This window comes from Pelecanus crispus, chromosome 5 (genome assembly GCF_030463565.1).
Source record: "Pelecanus crispus isolate bPelCri1 chromosome 5, bPelCri1.pri, whole genome shotgun sequence".
Taxonomy (NCBI): Eukaryota; Metazoa; Chordata; class Aves; order Pelecaniformes; family Pelecanidae; genus Pelecanus; species Pelecanus crispus.
The window spans coordinates 71,449,407-71,474,613 of NC_134647.1; the positions used below are offsets into that span (position 1 = coordinate 71,449,407).

A 25,207-nucleotide genomic window follows, 5' to 3' on the forward strand; every position below is an offset into this window, starting at 1 on the left:
TTGCCGTGGCTGGGCAAAAGAAGAGAGCAAGCTGCTTTGCTCAGCCACCACTGTCACACCAGCCAGTTATTTTCCACTGGCCACATGCAGCTATGAAGCACCCTGCTTGCCAAGAAGGTGCCCAGGAGACTCCCATGTTGTTTGCCTTGTTCCTCGGTGGAGGGATTGAGCCGTGATGAAGACCCCTTTGCCCAGAAGCTCCTGGGGACACGCATGGCACCCAGGGCCTGGGAAGCCTGCCCTTCTCTGGGGCTGTGTGACCCCAATAATACAGCAACAGCAGGGAGCTCTGGCATCAGCCAGCCCTGCCCTGCTTACCTTGGGAGTCACAGCTGCAGTGGAGGAAGCATGTCATTAGGAGAAAATTAATTAGCCAGTTGCCTTAATAGCAACCCCATGTCAGCCAGGAGCCTGGTCTCCAGTGCAGTGCGGCATGAGCTGGGGAGGAGTCTGGACATCGGGAAATCTGCCCAGCCCCAAGCAGCCCCCAGGACATTCCAGTTGCACGGCTGCTGGTTCATGGCCATGGGGCTTGGAGGACACATCCTGCCCTGGGCAGCTGCAGTTTGGGTGATGCAGGGCGAGCACGTGCCCTGGCCCTGCCCTGAGCAGCCCTGCAGGGCTCAGGACATGGCCCCAGACCCGAGGGGTGCTGAGCCTTATGAGAGCTGCCCCACAGAGTGTGGTGGGGATGAAGGCAGCCAGCGTCACCGCAAGGCGGTCCAGTGGAAACCCCTACAGCAAGAACTGTGTCTGCCCACCCAGAGGGTCTCGGTGGAAAGGAATGAGGGAGAGGGGCCTCTGTGCTTTGGATTGTCCCTGCTCCCCTTTGCCTGGAGGGATGGGGCCAAGGGAGCTGAAGGAGGCGAGTGCTTCGCCCCTGCCCAGCAGGTCAGGTCTTGGAAGGGCAGCAGGGAGCCAAGATCCACCCTGCAGCTGCAGCTGGGGGAAGAGCACGTGCCGAAATAGCATCAAAGACCGATGCATGACGTGATGGGGCTGGGCAGGCGGTGTAGGGTTGGTGGTTACCCCACGCAGCTGGAGGTACCACCCTGAGGAGAGGGCCGAGCTGTGGCTCAATTCTGGGTGCGGGAGAGCTGGAGCCGTCCAGCCGGGGTGGGGTTGGGTCCATCCACTCCCCCTTGCCCTGGGCAAACAAGGGGAAAAAAAATCATGGCAAATCACCTGCGGGGCTCTGCAGGCAGACACACTGCCCGCCTGTGTGCACGGCCCCAGGTGCCGACAGACGGGGCTTTATGCCCTCGTGCCGCTCCCGGCCCCACGCTGTCCCCTCCGCTTGCGAGGCAGCTCAGGGCGGGAGGGGGAGGCAGCAAAATGCCCAGACCAAAATTACTTGGGGTTTTATTTGTAAGGCTAATGGTGCTGGAGGAAGTGGATTTCCGCAGGCAGTGAAGAAAGGCTGCATTGAGAGGCCGAGGTGGGCAGAGTGCGGGGCACACGGCAGCCTGAGCCCCTCTGCGGCCCCGCAGCAAACCCAGCCGGGGAGCGGGAACAGGCGCTGCTGGATGGCGGGGGTGGGCAAAGAGGATCTGTGCCGGGAGCAGGGCAGAGACCAGCTCATGGAGCTGGGACAAGCCTGGTTTTGGATGGGTTTGTCCAGGGACTGTCAACTTCGGGGCCAATCTCCAGGCAAACCTTTCCCTCCCCCCATCATTGTCCTGCTGGGATTCTCTGGTGTCTCATTAAGGGTTGTGCTTGCCATGGGGCATTTTTTTTATTGGTGGCATCTCTTCCATGCCATGTATTTTCACAAAACATTTGCTCTCTCAACTGTGGCTGGGATTAGCTAGCGGATCCAAAAGTCATGAGGACAAGGGCCAGGCCAGCTGCATAGGTGCCATTTCCTGAGGCTGTGAAGGGACTTCAGGATTGGGACACTAAGCATGAAAGATTCCAGGAAAACCTAGCGCAACCTTAATTCTGGCACATTCCAGCAGTTTGAGTCTTGGACTTTGCAGCGAGAGGGCTCCTGTGAGCCAGCTGGGGCAGGGGGCTCCCCAGGGGTACCTCAGTCTGCCGGGGGCAGGAAACGCTGCGAGACACGGGACCAGCACAGCCAGCTGCAGCCCCGAGCTCCTCCTCCTCTCGGCGATGGAAATCCTGAGTCGTTCCTCTGCCAGTGGCAAGTCACCTCCCCGCACCCTGTCACAGCGCAGCCACCCTCGCACGGGGAGCACAGTGTTACCCAAGGCTTTGCCCACATAAAGGGGGCTGGTTTGGGACTGTTTCCCCGTGCTCAGCCTCAAACCCAGCCAAACCGCATCTGGCGCCCAAAACCTCAGCTTGAGCGCTGCTCTCGCTGCCGGGGCTCAGCCCTGCAGGCACCTACACTAGGGTTTTACCAGCCCAATTAGTTATTAGAAACCGAGTTTCTCTGTGTCACCCCTCGGTCTCTATTGCTGCCGTCACTGCGCTGTGACCTGACCAGGGTCTGGCCAAGGGTTTTTTCTCAGCTGCAAAGAAGAGGAAACACGTTTGCTTCCCAAGCCCCAGGCAAGCCCCTAAATGCCAGCTCAGGCTTTGTCACTGCCAGGGTCACGGGGGATGGCGACAGCCCCCCGACCCGGGGCACGCTCCCAGCCACGCGGCAGGGCTTGGCGGCGTGTCTGTGGACGGGGCTGTCAGCGCCACGCTGCAGACCGAGCCTGCCCACGTGGGGACATGTTGCTCACGGAGCCGAGCCGAAATACAGCCTGGGAGAGGCTGCCTGGGGCCAGGGTCCGGCTCCCGCTCCGTCCCGGCCACCGGCATCGCCTCCTCTCCCGCAGCACGGCGGGACAGGCCTGCGGGGAGGCGGCAGAGCTCGGGCTTTGTCCGGGGTCCCCTCGGCGGGGAGCTCAGCAGCGGCTCGCAGGCACCCCAGAGCTGCAGGGTGGGGGGCGGGGGGGCTCGGAGGGCTGGACGCTGGTGGGCGAGCGCCTGCGGGCCCGCTGCCCCCCCCCCCCCCCCCGCGCATCCCCTCGGGCTCCCCGCGGGGCCGGGGAGGCGGGGGCGGCCCGGCTCCGCTGGCGGGGAGCAGCCCCCGCGGGGCCAGCGCTGCCTTCTATGGGCAAGGCCGTGGCGGGCGGCCTCGCCGCTGCCTTGGGCCAGGGGCTCGCCCGGGCCCCCCCTCCCCGAGCATCTTTGGGCGACCTCACCTGCGCGCCCGCCGGGGCGACGGCGCCCGGGGCCGGGGCACTTCCCCCGAGTTTCGGGGGCCAGGCCCGGGGCGCTGCTCCCCGGAGGTTTCCGTCCCCGGGGAGGGCTCCCCCCCCCCTCCTCCCCCAGCCCCGCCAGCGGGCGGCGGAGCCCGGGCCCCAGCGCTGCCCCGACGGCTGCCCCCGGCGCTGCGCTCCCCGCCGCGGCGAGACCGGCGGGACCCCCTCGGACCCCCCCCCGCCGCGCCGGGAGCCCCTCGGGCGGCCGCCCCCGGTACCTGGCAGGGCGCAGAGCAGGCAGCAGGCGGCGGCGAGGCGGAGCAGGGCGCGCCGGGTCCCCTCCATGCTGGGCCGATCCGCGCTGGCTCCGCCGGCGGCGCCGGGGCGGGACGGGGCGGGGCGGGGCGGGCGGCACGTGGTCCGGCCCCGGCCCCGGAGGCGCGGGGCCGCCGCCCCCCCCGCGTCTCCCCCCCGGCCCGGCCCCGGCGCCGCCCCTCCCGCTCCGGTACCCTGCACCTCCGTTTCGGGCAGAGCGCTCCCGGTCCCGTCGCGGCTCGGTCCCCGGCACCCTCAGTCCGGTTCGGCGCCGCCCCCGGCATCGCCTGTTGGTCCCCGGGTCCCCCGGTTCGGGCAGGGCACTCTTGGTCCAGTCCCGCACCGGCCCCCGCATCCCCTCACCGGTCACGCCTGGTTCGGGCAGGGCACCCCCCGTCCCGTCCTTCCCGGTCCCGGGCATCCCCGGTGCTGTCCTGCACCACCCCGCACCCCATGCTGGTCCAAGTGACCCCGGTCCAGGCCCTCACCATCCCCCAATCTGGTCCCGCAGAGCCCCTGGCACCCCCAGTTGAGCTTGGCACCCCCACTTCTGCCCCATACAGGGATGGGGCCGGTGGCCAAGCCCAACATGGGCATCGCCCTGGGGCCCCAGCACTGTTTTTGGGTGGGAGGGTCTGTGGGCACAGCCGGGTGCAGAGCTGCTCCAAGCACCCCTGGAGGCTGCCCTGGCCAGGGCTGAGCCAGGCGCTCAAGTTGCGACGTCTGGTTTTTCAGGGCAACCTGGAGCCTGTGGGGCACCCCCTGGCCCCACATCCCTCCCGGCCTCCTGGGGGCTGGCCAGCCCCATCCAGGCATTGTGAGGGCTGAGCCAGCAGCCATCCTTCAGAAAGTCTGACCGCTCTCTTCTGCTTGGCATTTCTGAAGAAAGAAACCCCATTTTGAAGCTGGTGGTGGCCAGGCACCCAGCCAGGCACCCTGCACCCAGGCTGCTCCCCAGAAGGACCAAAAACCCCCTTGCAAACCCCCTGTCACGGTGCTTCCTCCCTGACCCCCGCCTCATGTGGTGCAGCTGGCGTGAGCTCTCCTGTCCTGCCCCATCAGCTCTCACAGAAACAACAGGAAGGTTTGGGGCTCCTCTGATCTGGGAAGGTGCCCTTTGCCCATAAGGTGCAAAGACCATGGAGCCCCGGAGGCATCCGAGGGCCCCATGTCACGGTGTGGTCCTTGCTGACCCCTCTCCGGCTGCCTTGGCAGAGGTGGGGCTGTGGGTCCCCTTCTCCATCCCGATATCCGTGTCTGCAGTACCATGGGACAGAGGAAGAAGGTGGAAACAGGTATTTTTGTTCCCCAAGAGGTCTTGCCTTCCTCCTTCGATGTGGGGCTCCTTGTAGTTCCTGCCCTCAGTTCAGAGGCAGGTAGAAGAGAACAGGGTTGATCTGATGCAGAACTGATCATGTCTTTTACTGGCTCTGTAAAAAAAAAAAAAAGGTAAATCTCAGCCCCTCATTGGAAATGCTTCTAGCTGCTTGCTACTTACCACCACCAAAACTAGATGTACCATTTTCTGGCATCCCGTTAATACGGAAGTAACTGGGCTTGTACAGATTTCCCGGTTCTAAGGGGAATTACTTTAAGTGTATTTACAACTTCTCCCCCTCAGATGCTGCAGGGCTGCCTGGCAGAGCAAAGCCTCCTTTGCGCTGGACAGGCTTGGACTCTCAGTGCCACAGTGCGCACCACCCGACCCGGCACCTCGGAGCCTGCCAAATCTCACCGGCGAGGGACCAGGGCGTTCCCACCTCCCCAGCACCCATCCCTGGGGAGGACATGAGCTCTGGGGGATGTCGGCGCTGCTGGCTGTGACCGCTGTTCACGAGCGTGTCTGACGCCTGCAAGCTTCTGACTCACGTCTCTCCTCTGGTCTGTCTCTGGAGACGCTGAAACGATATGCATCTCAGCTGGCTTATAGATAGCGGCTCTCAGTCGTCAAGGTTACCGGTCCCTCTGCTTTAATTAAGGGTATAGACAAGGCACAGGGTATCTTCAACAGCTGGGTGACAAGGAGAGCATTGGGCTGGCACTCCCCAAGGGGTTTGTGAGCAGCACCACAAACCTGGGCACGTAAGCCCCCCTGCAGGTCACTGCTATTACTTTAGCTGATCTCTGCGCTCATTAGGATTATAACACACTAATGAGGCACCTTCAGCTCCCCGTAGCACGGAAGGGGCAGTTGGGAGCAAGAAAACTGACTGCATTGGCGTGGCAGTGTCTTTTTCAATGACACTGCTGCTCTCCCACCCTGGAAGAAGGGAGGAAAAACAAGGGGCACTTTACCATCCTGCTGGTGCACTGCCACTTTCTATTGGAGAGAGCAAAAATATTCCCCTCAGATAGCAGGCAGCAGCCCCCTGTGTCCGTGTGGGCTATATGGGGGCTCTGACTTGCTCAGGGGGGTAGTCGCCCTGCGCTGTTCTTGAGGAGGACTGAAAACACCCTTGCAAACCCATGCAGCATGTAGGCCAGACAGGTCTGGGTAGCAACAAGAGTTGAGGACTTAGAATTAACTTCTGAAAGAAAGGTTCGCACTCGAAAAACACAGCTTCGACTTCTGCCGGTGTCATGCTCTCTCTTGCAGTGGCTTTATTTAGCTCCTGTCCTTTCGTTTCTGGCTGGCGGCCAAAGCACGGAGCAGGCCAGAGATGATGATGTTGATTATGTTTATTTAATAGGAAGAAGCAGATAATAGAAAACAAGTGAGTGGAAAACAGTGGTAGCAAAAGGGCTGAGGGGGAGTAAGGGTATAGGTAGGAGGGAGATGTTGGCCCTGGGAGAGATGTGTAAGCTCAGTGCTCGGGCTGTGTCCCCCAGCCTGGGCTACGACACGGGTTGAGCGAGCAGGGCAGCGGCGCAGCTTTGGTCCCGCTGCCACCGTCACCCTGGTGCGGCCCCCGCGCAATCTGAAGAGCGATCTCCTCTTTCGCACAGCCCAGAGGTGAGTGGTCACAGCAGCGGGAGCCCTGGGCAGAGGGATGGCAGCTGTGGCCACCACTGCTGGGACACGGGTGTTTCACCTGGGCTCTGGGTTCATGTAAATCACCCAATTTCTTGCATTTCAGCCTCCCTGTCCTCCGCCCTTTGCCACCGGGCACAGCAGCACTGCTGGTGCACATCTCACCCTGCCTTTGCAGAGACCTCAGCGGATCCCAGCCTGCCCTGTGCCACCTTGCAAACCTGCTTTTTTGGGAGGGCTGGGCGTGATCAGAATTGGTCTTGGGGTAGATGGGCTAATATATCAGCCCCAGACAGCTGCTCTCGTACCCTCCAGAAGCACTTCACTGTGGGATGGAGAGAGGGACTGCTCTCAAAGGGACACAACTCGGCACTTGAAGGGACTTTTAGTTCTCAGGGGAGGTGGTAGCCAACTGACCGGAGCAGTAGAGCTAATCCAAGGTGAGTCATTCCCCCCCCTCCAAGGTTGAAACATTAAAACAGTTTTTTTTGAAAGGCAAATTAAATCCCATAAGTCAGAGCCAAGAAAAAAAAAATTATCAAAGAGCAGAAGATGCTACTGGGTGACTTGCAGGCAGACAGAGGGAGCATTTGCTCAGCAGCCTGGGATATTACATCTCCTCTGTCACTCCTCCGATGCAAAGAGCACTGCCATTCATCTATTTTTAATAACAGTGACGCAGGCAGTGAACCTGACTTCAAGGCTGGGAGCTTGTCTTCTTCCCCATGTGTATCTGTCCTGACTCATCTTCCTTTCCAAGGCCCCTTCACAGCTTTGTAACCCAGCGAAGGAAGAAAGGAAAAACAAAACCAAAGAAAAAAAGCAGATCAGACAGCAAAGCATTGGAGACGGAGAACCGTTGTGGGAGAGGAATAATAAACACTGGGACTTCGCTGGCTCAGGGAGCCAGGGAAAACTAAGGGGCTGGGAGACCTGAATGTATACAGGGTCACGATGATCCGAGAGTGGGGTCTCTCAGGCAGCTGAGCAGGGATCTGGTAGCAGCTGGATGCTTGTAAGTCTTGAAGCTCTGCAGAAAACCCAGGCTGGAGGAAGCAGGGGCAGAGCTGAGGGTGCCCAAGCCCAGGGTGGCCAGGGGGGACAAGCTGAAGAGCTCCGTTGTGGCAGAGGTCTCCAATTTTAGTGCCACAATGGGTCTCTGCGCTGTTGTAATTGCAAAGGTAAGGGCGGCAAGTGTGAGTAGTGTGACCAGAGGAGGGGAGGCTGCTGCACAGCCCGGGGAGGCAAAAAGCTGTGCTTTCATCCCAGAGAGGAGTTGGCTTAGCTGGGGCATGAGGACAGTGCATGAAGCAATGCAGGAAGCCTTTCAGGCCTTGGCATGGGGCAGGAGAGGTGGGACTGCTGGCCACGTGGGCTGGTGGCCTTGATGCTTAGTAGGACTGCGTGGTCTCTTTGGGCATCCACCATGGTCCAAGCTAGTGCAAGTCCATATTTCTGCACTCTGGTGGGTGTTACTGTGAATACACCTTTGTCATATGTTCCCGGTTTTCCCCTACAAAATTGGTATTTTGGTATCAGACAATCCAAAAACTCAGGGGCTGCTGAGAGGAGCCGTGCCCCAGGCCTGCCCTGAGCACTGGGGTCTCACCCTTTGCCCCTCAGCTCCTAAGGGCTGGAGCATGGCCTGATGGGCTCTCCCCAGGGGTGAAGCCACCCAGGCACAGTGACACAGGGTCAATCCTTGTTCACCGACCCGGTGCTTGCACAGCCTCATGGCTGAGAGCATCGTGGAGCAGGCTGGAGCAAGCCGGCCGGCTCTGTGCAGCTCCATGCCCATGGTACCACCAGGAGCTTGGCTATAGCCATGCCACGGCACCGCTGCAGTGTGGACAGGCTCTGAGCTGAAGCCAGGACAGCAGATGGCTGTGATGAGCAGGCAGGGGAGCACAAGACCATGGCACCGGTCACAGCACGGCAGCTGCCTAAATGGGAATATCCATCTGCCCCAGCACACGGCTTCTCTGGTTCCCGAGGCAGGGTGTCTGGCGCTGCTGCCAGCCTCCCACCTGGGCTCTGCCCAGCCTCCTGGAAGAGGACCATGGAAGATGCTCTGACAATCCCACGGTTGCAAGGTCTCGTGCAGAGATGCGCGGTGCCAGGTTTGGGCTGACGCAGCAGCATGGCTTTGTGCACAGGGACATGCCGGTTGCCTTGTCCGCACCGGTGGTGAGACAGAATCGTTAACCCTGCTCTTCATCAGCAGGCACGTAAATCCTCGTCCAGAGGACAGCGTGCAGGCAGCCCCCACGGAGCCCTCCTTGCTGCCAGGAGGATGGTCACGACGTGACAAGGAGCACGCGGTCCAAGCGCAGCCCCAGCCGTGCCTTCCCCTGCTCAGAGCGGTGGGAAATGGCCTCTTGCCCAAGAGCAAACCTCACCTTGGTCTGCAAAGGCCACCTGCAAGGCGGGCTGAGGGAGGTGCATGTGGGAGGATGTACCTCCAGGGGAACCCAAAACCTAGGGGGTTTGGTTTGTCACTGAAAGCCTAAAGAGATCATTTTTCATGGCTGTCCTGTTAAATGTCTACTGAGGATAGGGGCTAGAAACGGGACAGCATTGGCATTAGACAAAGGCAAATTCCAGGCAGTCCCGCTGGGACCCTCTCCTCCGGCTCCTGTGACATGACTCCAGATCTCCACTGGTGTAAATCAGAGCAGAATTTGACCAATACTATCTAAAGAAGATGTTTTTCCTCGACGGGTTTCATTACATAAAATATTTCATGGGTTAAATCACTAAAATGCCCAATCTCATCACAGTGCTGTGAAGTCGACCCACTGTCTTCATCCCCTGGGAGGGGAGAGAGACAGTCCCTGTCGCCTGACACTTATTTAATTTTAGAGCCCACAAAACCTCTCTGCTGGGGAAAACACCTGCTCTGCTACAGTGGAGGCAAAACTTGCATGGCTACATTGCAGCATCTTTCTCCTGGGGAAGGAGAAATCTCCCAAGCTTCTCTGCCCCTCTGGGGCATTTCCAAAGCCCGGAGGAAGGGAATTCCCCCTCCTGCCTGCTGTCACCTAACTTCTCTCATGTCTATTTTTATTGCCACCCTGTGAGTTAACCCTTGGCTGCTCTTCTGCCAAACCAGTTACATTTAACAAGCTAAAGTGATCTGTCTGGGGAAGAGAGTCATTCAGAGAGCAGAGAGGAGCAAACCACAAGCCACAGAGATGTTTTCTGGAGTGGCTGATCTTTGCATGGGGCAGCAGCCTGGGCGCAGCTGGAGGAGCGGGATGCAAGAGAGAGATTGTTAGAACAATGTGATGTCTGCAAGACTTTGCCTTTGATGGGTCTCTTTGATGAGTTTCTAATACAGGGTTCATTTTCCTCTCTCCGGGAAACAGAGGAAGACTACAAAAGCCACTCACCTTCTGCAGATTTTAAGGCCACAGATTTGCTGGGGTACTTCTGCCAGCTGCGAGGAAGGACAGGGGACTTTCTCAGACAAAAGTTCTGCTGCTGATGTACATATACATGTGGTCACCAGCAAAACACGTGTTTTTCCGCTTTCAAAACATAGGTCTTGCCTTTGAGATAAAGCCGTAAGAGGAGTCACAAGACTATCTTATTTCCCTCTCAAAACAGGGATCATCGATGACATACATCACGGGACCTCATGCAATGTTATATAAAGTACAGTATGAGTGTTTCCAACTGAGATTTAACTTTACTGAATCACACTGGCATATTTTAATGATGTTACTTTGCACCATTGGATAAATGCTTGTTTCTGGATATTACCAGTAAGACCAAAAGCAGAGACAGTGTATATCTTGTTTGGGAAGCAGAAAAGAGGTGAAATTTATGATGGGGAACTGGGAAAGGTAATTAATTTGCTTTAGTGCTGGCATTAGCTCCCAAAAAGAGAAGTAATAAAAACCTACCACCAGATGTCATCTTGAAGCTAGCTAATAGCTTCCAAACCAGCAGGGACGAGGGATACTGGGGGAAGTGAGATGAAACCCAGAAGGCACAGGGCTTTTTTAACGGGGTACAAGGCCGCCGGGGTCACTGCACCCTGGCATAGCGAACGACCACGGAGACGGAGATGTTTCAGAGTTGGCTTTGTAAAGTCTTGTACACTTGCTCGGATAAATCCTAGCAAAATGCACAGCACTGAAATTTAACTTTAAACAGTAAGTTCTGAAAAACTAGTCTTGATGAAAAGCCCCATTCTGGAGCTCAGTTCTGCTTGAGTGTCAGAGAACAGAAGACACTGATGGATCTGAGTATTTCCATCTGCTTCATCACCGATTAAAATATGATGGATATGATAATAATTGTTTCATGGCTTAATTACAAAAGCTTTGCTGCACCCTGTGTTTGAGCTGTCATTAGAATAGATGTTTGCATATGGTTGATATTTAACATTTCAAGTGTGGGAAAGTTTCCTGTGAAGGAAACTGAGAAGGAAAATTAAGAAAACAGGACAAAATACACATCTCAAAAAAATCCCCACACAAAATGCTTTTAATCTATTACCTGTGCGGAAAGCACTACTTTTTTTGCAGTTAAACTTACAGAGGAAGTTTCACTGTTGACTTGGGTGAAATTCTGAGACTAAATTAAACAGATAAATTGCAGAGTAGAGATTTTAATCCAACTGTAAGGGTAACTCTCCGTTCAGTATTATTTGTAAAATTGGTGCTGATGTTTCCAACGTGAAACACCCTCAAGCACATTTTGGATTGAGCTGAAGAGATCAGGTGCAAACTTAATGACAAAGGATAACGAGAAAATATGTTACTAGTATGGTATGGCTAGGTTGAGCAATGTGTTCTTCTCAGAGACCCTTTTTAGTTATAACTCCGCTGTTTTTAACTCTTTGGGATATGGTTATTCTATCCAAGACTCTGCAGCAAATGAACTTTGTTTTTTGAAGAGTTTCAGTAAAAATAGCTCAGCCTTTGCCAAGGATGAGGTCAGGGGGGGAAAAAAAAAAAAAATCAATCCTTTGCCAATGTAAAACAAAACCAAACCCCCCTTACAACCATTTAGTGAGACGTTCTAGTCCCACCGTGCTTTGGAACGGATACTTGAAGTCTGGCAGCATGTCCTAGCAGGAAGAAAGGTATTTTTTTCTATACCTGTTACAAGCTTCCTACACGTGGATAAGTTATAGTTTGGAAAATAGCAGTTTATATGCGAAAAATCACAGCCTTATTGCAGCTAGGCAGCCAAAACCTCAGGGACTTGGAGGCACATTAAGCAGGCTACAGGCGGGATTCGAGGGGCCGAGCAGGACGTTCTGCGCAGAGCGCTCCTCTTCCCGGCACGCAGGCACTGGGGAAAAAGGGGAGAGTTTGAGTAAAAAGCTGACGTTGTGAAAGCTGGAGGGAGGAAGAGACCAGGACAAGGGATGAATCCTGTGGGAAACGTCGTAGGGGGAGAGGAAATTAGAGGGAACAACAGCGGGGATGCCGCCGCGCAGCCCAGTCACGGTCACTCCAAAGCCGGGCGCCGCCCCAGCCGCGCGTAAATGGCTGCCCGGCGGAGGGCCCGGGGCCGGAACTGGCTGCGGTGCCGCTCGGGTTTTAGGGCACGGAGGCCCGAGGTGCGCGGCGAGCCCCCGCGGGCCGCCCGGCAGCCCCTCTCGGACAGGACGGGGATGTTCTGCGCTTCCCGGACGGACAGCCGGTTACCCGCCGGCGCAACACGCCCAGGCCCCGCCGCAGCGGCGCCGCCCGCGGTGCGGGACGGCGGGGGCTCCACCGCCGGCTCCCCCGAGCGCCCCGGCCCGCCGTCGCCATGGCGCCCGCGCGCGGCCTGCTGGGACCCGCCGGCGCGGCGCGGCGCGTCCCGTCCCGGACCCGCCGCTCCCCGGGGCGCCTGTTCTGCTGACAGCTTCACGCCTATCGCTGCCTATAAACATACGGGGATTGGCTCTTCCGCCCGCCCGTCACCGCGCGGACCACACTCCTACTGGCTAACTCTCTTGTTTATAATCCGCCCTCAAAGGCTGGCCAGTGAAAGCGAGGCGCCCCTAGCAACGCCCCTCTCTCTGTCCTGCTACTGGCTCCCGCTCTTCTCTCCGCAGCTGTTGTGCTCTCGTATGGTTGGTCAAGCTGCCTGCCTCTCAAGCGGCTCGTGACCAATTAGAAAAGGGCACTCACGTGGGCTACCTGCGAGTCCCTCCGCCCGTCTTCCCTTTCTCCATTGGCCGAGCGCCACCGTCCATCCAGCCTCGCCCGGCGCCGATTGGCTGCTAGGGAGGGGCGGCTCCTGGTCGGGTGCCGCCCCGGCGCTGTGGGCGGCTCGGCGGCGGCGCTCGCCGCGGGGCGGGGGGAGGGCGCGTGAGGAGGAGGAGGCGGGGGCCGCGGGCGGGGGAGGAGGAGCTGTGGCGATCACGGCCCCGGGTCCCGCAGCTGGGCTCCCTCCTCACATGGGGCCCCCTCGCTTGCCGCAGCGGCGGGGCAGACCCTCGCCGGGTTGCTGAGGGGCCGGGGGTTGGCCGCGGGTTGGGTATGCGGCCATGAGAGCCCGCGCCGCCCGCAGGCCCTGCTGGCGCCGCCGTTCAGGTAACGGCCGGCGCGCGCGCGGCGGTTGGGGGCAGCGCGCGAGCGGCGGAGGGGGCGCGAGCGGAGAGCGGGGCGGGGGGTGCCCGGCGTTCTGCGGGGTGGGCGGCAAGGGGAAGGGCCTCGGGGGCGGGGGGCGCCCCCCGAGGGCGGCGAGGGAGGAGAGGAGCCGCTCCGGGGAAGGGCAGCCTTTAGCGGAGGGGAAGGGGCAGCCGGCGGGGTCCCGCCGCCCCCCGCCCCGCCCCGGCAGTGCGGTGGGGTGAGGCGAGAGGTGCGTTTCGGTTGCAGGTGCGTGGAGCGGCTGCGTTCACCCCGCGGGGCAGGGGTGAGGGGGAGCGGGTGCTGCAGGACGCCGAAGCGCTGCGGGGAAAGCCGGCTGCAGCATCCCGTGCCCTGATCCGGGGGCGAGGGTCTGCCTGAACACGGCTAGGATCTTTGCCCAACCACAGGAGGATTGCCTTGAAAATGCTTGCTTTGCCAAGAGGTGTGAAGGCTTGGCTCGGGTTTTGCTATTTTAAGTGCTACCCTGTAAGAATACATGAATCATGTTTTAATGACAGGGCCGACTGTTCAGGTGCATGTGCATGTTTGCTTTCTGGCCTTCAGATGAAAGGTGCTGTATAAATGCAGATGATCGCTCTTAATGTTGCATTCCTTTGAGGGTGAGAATTGTATTTGCTTTAAGTATGGGGGACTTTCCACTGAGGTGGTACCTTGGTAGTTGAAAGCTAAAATTTCAAGAGTACTGAACTGAATTTCATTTCAGTTTATACATTTCTGTTTGTCCCTCTAAAAAAGACTTACAGCTAATAATTAGGGTAATTTATGAGAAGCCTTTATGCTTCAACTGAAATTACTTTTTTTCTTTTTAGTAGAGATCAGAGTTCTAGCATATTTTATTGTCTGCAAAATCAACAGACTTACAGTTCTATGGACTTAATTAGGCAGTGGAATTTACAACCTAAGATAATTTTTTTTTTTTTATGAGAAACTCTGATATGCCCAGTTGGGCTAGCCATAAACCTTTCCATTTAGTCATCATCTTTGGAAATTATTGTTGCATACCATATCCTGATAGGCCAATAAAAATGTCATTTTCTGACTGTTGCAGAAGTATACTGTACAGCTGTAGACATGGCTGTGTAATTCCATTGCCCGTTTTGGTTTGTCTTCATGTAAAATTTGCATGCAAAACATGAGTAGCTTGAACTGAAGGCAAAGGGGTGTGTTCCCTGTACCTGGTGTCAAGTGTGTGCTCTCCTATGGTTTTTGCTTTGAAATTGTTCTCTGCTATTTCGTTAGGATGAACAGCTGTTCATGGCAGTGGGAGCAGAGCAGGAGGTAGCAATGGAGCAATCCTTGCATCGGTGCTTGATGTTTTTGTGACCGTGAAAGGAGGAAGTTGGTCCAAATGAGGTGGTGGTATAGGCCTCCTGTATCCTAGTTATACCTTCCAATTCTATACATTTGTGCTTTTGCCATTCTAATTCTTTATGCAAATGATTTCACAAATTCATGAAAGAAACACAGGGTTAAAGGAGGGGACTGCTGCTTCTGTGTCTGCTGCAGAAAAGAATGAAGCTTGTGGTTCACTTGCATCATAGGTTCCCTTTCTGTATTCTTCCTGTAGCTGAGAACCATGCATTTGCACAATGGCAAAGCTTTTTATTGTATCTTTGCAGCATGGTATCTTGCAGCCTGGCACAAAAATAAGCGCTCTTCTAGGCAAGATCAAAAAATGGTCAATGTTCATAAATTTTTTTAAGGCCTTCTCCTGCTTATTAGTTCCGTAATGTATTCATTTGAAGTTGTGTATTTACCAGTAAGTGTATCTAGTAATGAGCAACTGTATCACACCGGCTCCATCTGTTGTCTGTTGCCAAGTCTTCTTTCTGACTTAGATAGTAAGCTTCTTTTCACATGGCCCTCTCATTTTTTCTTAAGTTGAACGCATTTCTGGTATTGGCTAAGCCACTTTTTGATATGATTGTCCCATTGGTTTCGCTGGAGAACTGTAATAGCTCTTGCAACTGGGAGGGGAGTTAGTTGAAATAACTGCTTTTGAAGGCTGACTTTGTACATTCCAGGTCTGTGGCTCACAAACTGTGAGTTACCTGTTTCCCCTTGGTACCCAGGGTGCTTCAGATTGATATGTAAATACCAGCAGACTCTAATGTCTCCAATACCTTAACAACAACGGATTTGGGAAGCCCTGTTCTCGCTTCAAAAACTCATAAACAAATAAGTCAAGACTATGTTCTCTTTGTGCAGCGTGTACCTGAAGTAAACATGGTACTGGGTGTTTTACAGTAACATGAAACCAGTAACACCAGCTGGTGTTTCAGCTTTATTTTAAGGGTAGATTACAGAATGTGTTTAAATATTTGCGGAGATGATACTTTTAGCTGGAAAATACAAATATTGACTGGCTTGTGTGATGATGTATAAATGTATGATTTTGTCCAAGAGAGGTCAGTCAGGTATGACTTTATCTTCATCCCTCTTTCAGGCATTCTTGTTCTCTGTGCTGTGCTGGGTTGTCTCACTGGTTGCATTGAAACAACAGAAAGTTGCTTCTTGTCTCATGTGAACTCCCCCCAGTGCTAACGAGCTGTCAGCCCTCAGTCATAAACCTGGCAGAGAGGCTGAGGGGGAAATTCCTTGATTATTGAGATGTTACAATACCTGTTGGTATTGGAAGGCTTTGATTCCCTTTGTTTTTCTCAAGAGCTAAGCAAATGTCAGCCTGCTGACACCTGGAAGTCATGAGCTGCTTCTCAGTGTCTTTCCTGAGCTCTGTTTTGTTAGGCAAACATAATATATTAAAATTATCCATTTGAAGCAGCAGCTGTGTATTGTACATGGTCAACTGGAGTGATTATTTAACTCTAATGATGCTCCGAAACTAGGCTAGACTCTGTCTGCACTGTGGATTGGAGTGACTAAAGCCAGGCTAGGAGATGAATGGATTTTTGCAAGGTCCTTCTGTAGAGGTTTAATTTTGTATTATAATTGGACCCTAGAAACTGTTGGCAATTATACTATGGGCATAAGGATCAAGTGGTTTTCTGTTTGTTTGTGGGTTTTCAAACCCCGCCTCCCCCCAGCTCTGTTTGCCTTCTAAATATGTGCCAGAATTTGTGCCTATGCTTGATGCAAATATTTTTAAACCTACAGCCTTGGCCCTGAATCCTGAGCTCTGCAGTAAGTTAATGGCTAGTCTCTCTTACTGGTTTCAGACTTGGCTACAGTCACAAAATAAATGAACTGTTTGTTTCAGCTTAGCCTCTTTGTGGAGGTTTGTTTGCATTATAAAACCACGATGCAGTTTAGCAGACTTCCAGTTTCTGGAGTAGTGTAGTATGGCTAATGCAGGTCTCTTCTGAGGAATGTCAGCCCTAGTTATGGGAAGCTTATGCTGTGACAATACTGGCTAGAGCTAGGAGTTATTGCCTACAGGGGAGGTGAAATTAAAGCAAAATGTTACCTAAATGAAAATAGAAGATGTTGGGATTTTCATGTTCGAGTGTAATGTCGTAATTAAGACTTCAAACTGGACCCTAAGACTTAACCCCATAAAAGTAGTCAAAAAGACTTCAGCTTCAGGATGAGCTGGGCCAAACATAGTGCAAGCTCGGGCACTTGTAGCTACCCTGTCTGTAAATATTTGATATTATCTTTCTCCCAAAGACAAGAAGCTGAGTTATGGACAAATGAAAGAACTTTCCTGTGTTAGGAAAGCGGATGACAGCAGTTGAGAACACAATTGTGGAATGCCTGGTTCTCTTTACCTCTTTAGTTTGATTTCTTGTGTTTCATTCCCAAACTTCCCCCCCCGCCCTGCCCCCCTCCAGGCTAATGACCTCAAAGTCAGTTCAGTCTTTGCAAGATTTTGTTCTTTACATTCCTTTGAAGCTTTTCCGAAATTTGCACATTACTACAGTGAATTCTCCCCCCTGAAGTTATTATTTTGTTGAGTGACGCTTGCCAGCATAATTCCTTCATGTTTTTGTAGTGGTGGGTTTTGAAACTACATCAGACTATGAGTTTAAATAGTTAACTCTTGGCAAATTACTTATGTCAAAGCTTTGGCATCTTGTTCTTCAGAAAACCTTTTGAAATTAATAACATGCATCCACCAGATTTATTGCTTTCCAGGCTGAATGCCTAGCGACAGTCTTCTGTGTCTAAAAATGGTTGTTGTTGTTAAGGCCATCTTTTAGGAAATTGTGAGTTTGACATTTGAGTGCAAATATGCACGTTACATAGATACTGGGGACGGAAAAAGTCTTAGTAATGAACTGAAATGTTTTTTGGAAGGCTCTTGTTTTATACCCTGAGGTGTTAAAGAGATGCTGCTGAAGTTGAGAAGCCTTAACCATTTTTATGTCTATAAAGTATAAAATGTTAAGTACTGGCTAATATATGTCACCTGTTAGTTTTACATTGATGTGTGGGGTATAACTTGATGTGCTATTGTGGGGTTTCCATCTTTAAATATTTGCAGGCTTAGGCATTAGTTTTGAAAGCCAAACATCTAATTAACCAAATAAATGCTGGTAGTAGTTGTATTGCTAGTAATTTCTACAACTAAAATAATCAATGCATTCATACAGTGGAGAAACTGGTCTTAATATATTATTGACGTGGATATTTTTTTTTTTCTTCAGAGTTTGTTTTTTTTAAAACAAGAAATTAAATGTGGCAGGGCATGAAACATTCTGAAGTTGTGCTTTTCAGTTATGTAATAAATGGATGAGTAGGGCAGGTATGCGTTTTGAGAGGTGTATTTTTAAATGATTTTTGTCTTGGCAGAGTGGGGTGCATTTTTCTTGTATAAGGATGTCAGAAAAATTGGCCTGAAAGCTAAGAATTTATTGGGAAATGTTTTTTAGAGTATTTAGTATCTTTTTTTAACTGGCTGTTGAGCACAGCTTAAGAGTTTTTAAGCTGAACTTTAATATGAAAAAGCCACCCAACAACCTTTTAGTTGGTTGCAGGATTTGCAGGATAGTCTTGGATTCTATTCAATGCACTTTAATTAACCATACAAGGTAGTAAATTAAAGTACCTCAGACTGACTTGACAGTCAATTAAACCTTGGTTGATTTCATTGAGAATGTGATCATTAGTGTAATTGGCCAAAATGACAGGAGGCCTACTTGGAATTGTGCCCACTTGAAATTTTCCTCTAATTCTGTGTATGCAATCCTGGGCAGAAAAATAGACAAATGGAGCTCTATCCTAATAATTTCCAAGGATTTTGTGTAGCTGTCTGGAAAGAAGTCAAACTCTAGCAGGCAAAAATGAAGGAATGGGTTACTTGGGAATCCAGATGGCAAAACCTTTTGGGGTTTACGTTGTGTGAAGTACTTTGAATCTCTTCTTTCATTGTGGGATTTGTATGGAGTTTTGCAAAGTTCACCATGTGATTTCAATCAAAAGGATGTGTATGTGTGAGGGAGGTGGGTTGTTTTTTTTTTTTTGTTAAATAGATTGAGAGACTATGTTGAGAGCTGATCTTTTGTTAATGGTATCTGGACACTTAAGACAGAGTTAGGCTTTTCTCCTGTTTAAGATCGCTTACCTAACTTGGTATCTTCCTCTAGTTAAGACAACAGCAATCTTCCCTATTTTGGTTTTGCATATATCTTGCTTTGCCTGATAACTTGAACTTACAGTCCTAATTTACAGGTTGCTTTAGTTTGCTGGGCTGCAGTGTGGATGTGTTGTTTCACTAGATTTAGCAGGGTTGTCTACAAGCTCCAGGGTCCACCTCATATGGTGTTACTGTGATACTGGAGTGTCAGACTGTGCATTTCTGGGGCAAATGGTTGCTCCTTTCCTTGGAAAGTGTCTAGTGCATGTGGGTACTACTCTGATGCAAATAAGTTCTAAAAAATTGTTTCTTCAATTACAGCAGGTTTTCTGGTCAGTCTCCAAAGATACTTGCATCTCCTGTTCCAGAAAATGAATTGCTAACAGCATAGTTTCCTGTCTATCCTCCTTCCATAGACAGTTCTTTCTTTGTCTCCTTGAAAAGTAACCAAATCATAGTTTGTCCCTTTCAGATCAAAAGGAATTATTTAAGTGTGCCTTAGAAATTCCTGGGCATCTTCTCTATAGCCGAGGAAGTTCTCTGGGCTATTCTTCTCAGTTGGGGAGATATAACAGGCTTTATCTTCCCATGGTGCTTCTGTACCATTTCCAGACCGTCAAGACTCATGGGGCAAGAATATGAGGTCAGAAATTGGATCCTGATCTTCTGTGTGGCAGTCGGCCACACCATAACATTAGGCTATGTAGTACTAGCATCTGAAAAGTGTGGTAAGCTCATGCATGTGGGAGTCTGCATATAAAATTCTGTAGGAATACTACAATGTGGGATTTGATAGAGATTAAATTTTCTGAATCAGGCCCTGGTAAGACTCTTATACCCACTGACTCCCATTTAGAGAGGTAAGTATTAAGACATTTGAAATAAACACCCTGAAAAATATGGAGTTGGGGTTTTTTGTTGTTGTTGTAGGTTGTTTTTTTTTTTTCTTTTTTTGAGAGGACAACCTCAAATTAATTCCACGCAGTTCAACAGAGCTTAATTCTGAAGGCAGGCAAGGACTATGTGTTTTTCTGATGTGTTGGCACAGAGCATCTCGGAAAGATACACTGCATACAAAACATGGGTATAGCAGCACTGCTATATATTCAGAGGACAGATGGTGTGCCTCTGTGTTTGAGATGCTCTTCAAATTTAGTGTATTGTTCAGGTTCTGTACATCTGTGTAAATAGAAGTATAATTTCCTGGCCTGCTCCGTGCTTCGTGATTATTTTCTCCACCATTTTTTTTTTAAATTTTATTGTTTCCTTCCCCTCCCTCCAGTTTTTCATTCACCCTCGGGGGGGTGGGGGGAAGAGAGAGAAATCTATCCTTTGTGACTGCTCACTTGGTTCAGGTTTTGTAGGGGCTCACCAAATTGCTGTAAATGAACAGTTAAGTGTGGAAAAGTTGAATAACCTCCTGAGTCTAAGGTTTAAAGAAGAAAAAAAAAAAAAGGCCACCTGTCAGGTTTGCCAGTCCAAGCTGAATTTGATGGGCTCCAGAGTCATCCTGATTACTTCATCATTCTCTTATTAAAAAAAAAAAATAAAAAAAATCCTTTACTGTTGTGGTTTTTCTCCCCCCCCCCTTTCTCCTACTTGGCAAATGTATCTTGTTTCCTGTGTTTTCAGCTGAACTGAAATTAATATAGCTTTAAAAAGTGTGTTTGTGGGGAGAATTGTTCTGGCAGTTTCTTATAAGAATGCTTTGTTTTTGTAGCAGGGTTGTTGATGTTTTTATAAATTTGGGGGCTAGATCTTTAGTGGATATAAACTTGTGTTCCTACCAGTTAAGGAATTGGTCTTGGAAGATTCATGGGTGGAAGCTTTAAAAACAAAGTTTTGGTGCTCCAGCTACTGTTATTGACAGCTAATAATTTTTCTTATGTCAACGGAAAGTTGATCTGATTTTTATAGTTAGGGATCCTTTGTTCAGTTGCTAATGTGAAATGGTTTCTTGCAATAGCAGTGGATTGGTCACCAACTGCTACTGAAGTAGAATAGAACGTTACATTTTGTGGGTTTCCTCCTGCTTAGTTGCTTGCTTTAGCAACCAGAACTTAAGTAAAAAAGAAAGGGGTTGGGGGGGAGGGAATGAAAGTTGTTTGTTACAGTTAAATTTTGAGTTCCAAACCTATTAATCTTGCAATAGCCAGAGCACAGGGTATTTCCATGAATCTAAAGGAAAAGTTCATTAGATTGTCTGTCTTTACCGATCATGCTGTATGGTTAGTTGTGGTGTTCTTTTTTTTTTTCCTTTGTTTTATCGTGCCCCTACTTAGATATCTTCTGCTATTTTTTCGTATTCATTTAAACTGGTGAAAGCTGTGCTGGAGTCCTATCAAACTTATTAGATATGTTTACAATAATGGTAATCTCAATTTCTTGTATTTTAGGATCCAACAAGAGTAGAGAAGACAGCAAATTACCTAAGATGTGAGAAGTTCTCCCTTAGCAAAATAAAATCTTGTTTTCAAAATGGACCGAAGTAAGCGGAATTCAATAGCAGGATTTCCACCACGCTTGGAGCGTGCTGAAGACTTTGATGGTGGTGCTGGAGGAGAAGGGACTGTATCCCAGATAGGAAGAGTTTGTACCTCTTCATACAGAGCCCTGATAAGTGCCTTTTCCAGACTTACTCGTCTTGATGACTTCACGTGTGAGAAAATTGGCTCTGGTTTCTTCTCTGAGGTGTTCAAGGTGTGTGTTTAGTTCTTTCCTCTCTTCATGTTGATTGCTTCATGTTTGGTGCTGAGAACGTACGAGGGTATCAGCAGAAGTACTTTTCACTGAAGTCAACTGTTTGTTCTTGTATTTGCTTTACTCAGGATAAATGAGTGATGAAGAACTTGCAGGTCTCAAATATTTCCTCTGTCACTCTTCCAGCTGTTTTTTATCACTTGTAATTTATTTGGGGAGTTGCAGAGGCTATTTGGGAGAAACAGTAAAAGCTAAAAAAATTGCTTTATCTTTTGGTCTCTGCTGTGTATTTTTGCATTCATGTAGTGTATTAAACACCAATGGCTATTGGTTCTCTCATGTGTAAGTGTGAATGTCTTTAAGTAGTTTGTTAGTTTTGTGGGATTGCAGTCATTCTTTTGGTAGTCTTTGCCTCCCAACACTAGATGCATGTTTTAGGAGATCTACACATGATCACTGAATTTGAAACCACAAAATTTATTGCACTGAAGTTACAATACAATTAGCTGCTCTTCTCTGTTACCTTTACTGCTTGTTATGCCATCCATGCCTCTAACTCAAATAATCAACAGATTGATTTGAAGTAAGTACTGTGAATGAGAAAATCTGATGTTGTCAATGAGTTGCTGCTATGAATCTGGGAAGCGGCTAAGATCTCTGTAAAGCAATTTATGAAACCATACAGGCAGCCCCAGTTTTATAGTGCTGGTGATATTTCTGCTGTTCTGACTGTTCTGGTAAGGTTTATCGTAGAGGAGCAGGACATTGAGTTGACTTCCAGGCTTTCAGGCATTGCAAAAATAATTTATTTCCTTGTCCTAGTTCGTGACTTTAAACAAAGTCACACTCCAAATTATTTCCATTTCAGTGAAATGCCAGAAGACTTTATCTCACAATATGTTGTGTCCATTCCATGACACTGTATGTGGTCTTCCCTTTAAGAAGTTAAACCCAAAAACCTCTTATCCAGCTTTATTGCTGTGAATAGCTATGTGAATTAGAAAATTAAAATTATTTTTATGTTGCTTTAATACCCAAAGGCATTCAGATCTCGATATATACCTCTCGGCTTGTGTAAAGGCAAGTCACTCCACAGAAGTTTTTGTTTGACTAGATACATAAAATTTAATGCCCAGTAACACAAATTTTTAATTCTTTGAGATGGACAGACATGAAGAATTTTAATTTGGGGTGTGTAGGAGACTTGGTGCAGGTCAGCTCTTTATAAAGCCAGCTTGTATACCAATTGAAAACAAGGGTTTGGTTTTGGGTTTTTGTCTGTTTATTTTTTCTTATTTTCCTGTTTGGAAAACTTTCTGTAATGCATTTTGTAGCAACTGTCTTTGTATCCAGACATTTCTTAACATGGAATGAACTGATTTTGAGAGTTCTGTGTGCCACTGGAACTCATCTTTACAGCTTTTATGGAGAAGCTGCTGTGAAAGTGTTTAAGGGTGCCAGTAGACCTGGGTCATCTCTAACTAACTGGGGAATAACAGACCTTGGTTTGTTTGTGTGAATTTCTGAATTCACGTTTTGGAGCAGTTTTGTCTCAGGTTTATCTCAGTGTTGCTGATGAGACATTGTGTCTTTTCCTATTCTGTAAATTCAGGATTTTGCCCTCTTTAATACTTGGATTTTCCAGTACTTAGATTATGAATTTATCCTGTAGTGGTATTACCAATCATATTTATGTTGGGACTTCAAAAAGTTCTGTAGTCAAATAGCTACATACTTTGTGAACAGACGTCCTGGGTGAAATAGGTATAATATTCTACCATGCATTGGTGAAGAACATGATGGAGAAGCGCCCTGAGGCAAGGTGCTTGCATATCCAGCAGAAAGGTACGGTATTACTATCATTAGGAAACGAAAGTGGTGGTCGTGGGGGGAAGTGTCTAAAAGTAAAGGTAAATTTCCAGCATTCATAGTAATTGATTTATTAAGAATATCTTATTTTAAGAGTGCTTGGTTTACTCAGGTAGTGGCATACAGAGGTAAACATCTGCTTGAGAACTTACACTGATAGAAATCCTTGATATCTGATTTACCTTCCTGTGCATAAGTAAGCCTGCTAACTCTTTAAGAACCTTCCCTTGCCATTCCCTCTTCCAATAAGCTAAGCTAGACATCACACAGTGTCAGTCTGCAATCAGTGGCATTACTCTGAGAACCATGGTAGTAGTCGGAGTATCTAGTGTCTGCTTTCCCAGAAACAACCACAGACCTCCTGCAGGGAGACAATGAGTGATAAAGCCTTTTCTTTCACATCAGTTTCAAACAAGGTCTTGCTTCAGTTTTGGCACAAAGGAGTGAGAATGCATTACAACCTTATCTTAGATGCAGTTCTGTACTCATTTAAGTAGGTTTCTGTTCTGCTAGTTTATCAGCCTGACCACCTCTGTCATTAATCCTACTGTGCTGATGATCAGATTTCATGCAAGAACCTTGATGTGCTTCCAGGAAGGAGGCCCTCATGGTTTGACACAGTTAAAGTTCAGTCTGATCTGCAGGCTCCCAACTAAATGATTGAACTCAGAAAAATCCAGGATAGTTCTAGACTTACTGCATAAGTAACTTTACAAGGGCAATGAAGCCTTTCCTTCAAATTAGCAAAGGTGTCTCAAAAAACCCCATGTCAACCAGAGCTTTTTCAGTTATGTATTTGTCTATTGTTTTGTGAGTATCATACATTGGGTTCACTCAAGTGATTTAGCAACAACACTTGGACTGTTTTGAGGGTTTGGGATTTTTGTTTTGCTATGTAACTGACAATTGTTTTCAGTGATTTCTTCCCCTCCATCCTCTTCTGTGGAAATACCTTTTTAAACATAGTCTATCACAGTGGATAGAAGTTGCCTTCTCTTAACTGGGGAATAGGAGTACATTACAGCTTGGATTTATAGATTAATGGTCATATGTATTATTAATGATCTTTTAGCATTTCTAGTGCACCTTTATTCATACACAAATTAAACTTTGTGGTTCTTCAGCATAAAGTATTAAACTAGCATTTTGATTTTGTTAGCCATCACTGTAACACTTCAAATTCATGTTTACCTGAATACTAAGTATTATAGTTTAGAAAAACTGAACTTTGTTAAACTATTAGCAATCTAGTTTGAAGCAGCTGATTGACTAGTGCCTGTTCTAATTTTCAACAGCGAGTGCAGCATACTGAGGTTTGCTTTTGAGGTTGAGCTAGGCAAAGACTGTTTATGTAAATAAACAATGCCCAGCCATGATCCCAAACCTTTAAATTCCTAGCTGGGGAGACCAGTAAGGGCTGATGGAGCTATAACTTATTGTGGGGGAGATAAGCATCATACTGAAACTAAATACCATATTTGGAAATAGATACTATTCATTATAAAATTTGTGTGTTGGAACAGCAGTCAGACTAAAATCCAGGATCTTTTTCTCTTCAAATATACCTTCAGGTTCAAAGCCAGTACTAAATATTGAAGTTGCTGTAAAATTCCTTCAGGTGTTCTTGTTGCATCTGCATTCTGTAGCTGAACTTTTGAGAGACACCGGAAATACTTGGACGCTTTGGCTGAATGTTAAAAATTGACTTTTTGCAGTTTATTATTCATGTATACGTGAAAACAGGGATCATTGATCCAATATGGAATAGTGCAGATTCAGTGTCCTGTGTGTTTGCATGTTGGGAAGGTTGTGTTGCTGTACTGGTGTGGTCACTGGGGAATTTGAGGGTTTTGACTGTTGAGGAATGGTGAAGTCCTTTGACATCCAGGGAAGAATTCATGGTTTTGTCTTGGGCAGTTCTGGGTGCTGAAATAGTTGTTTCACTGCAGACAGTTCTTCTGCTGTTTTAAATACGCCTAGCCATCTTCTGATAGTACTGCTAATTTGATAATTCAAGAGGAGGAAAACAGTTTATGTTTGCATCGCCCTGATTAGT

The 25,207-nt window shown here is 49.4% G+C and overlaps 1 protein-coding gene across 2 annotated transcripts in view; it reads left to right on the forward strand.

Annotated features, from left to right (window-relative positions):
* Window positions 1–12,950: 12,950 nt before the first annotated feature.
* The window catches only part of TESK2 (testis associated actin remodelling kinase 2), an 85,629-nt gene continuing 73,372 nt past the window's right edge, over window positions 12,951–25,207 (forward strand). For both annotated transcript variants that reach the window (XM_075710899.1, XM_075710900.1), the window contains exons 1-2: window positions 12,951–12,986; window positions 20,979–21,282. In XM_075710899.1, coding sequence (XP_075567014.1) covers window positions 21,061–21,282 — 222 coding nt within the window. In that variant the 5' untranslated portion in view covers window positions 12,951–12,986; window positions 20,979–21,060. The remainder of the gene's footprint in view (window positions 12,987–20,978; window positions 21,283–25,207) is intronic.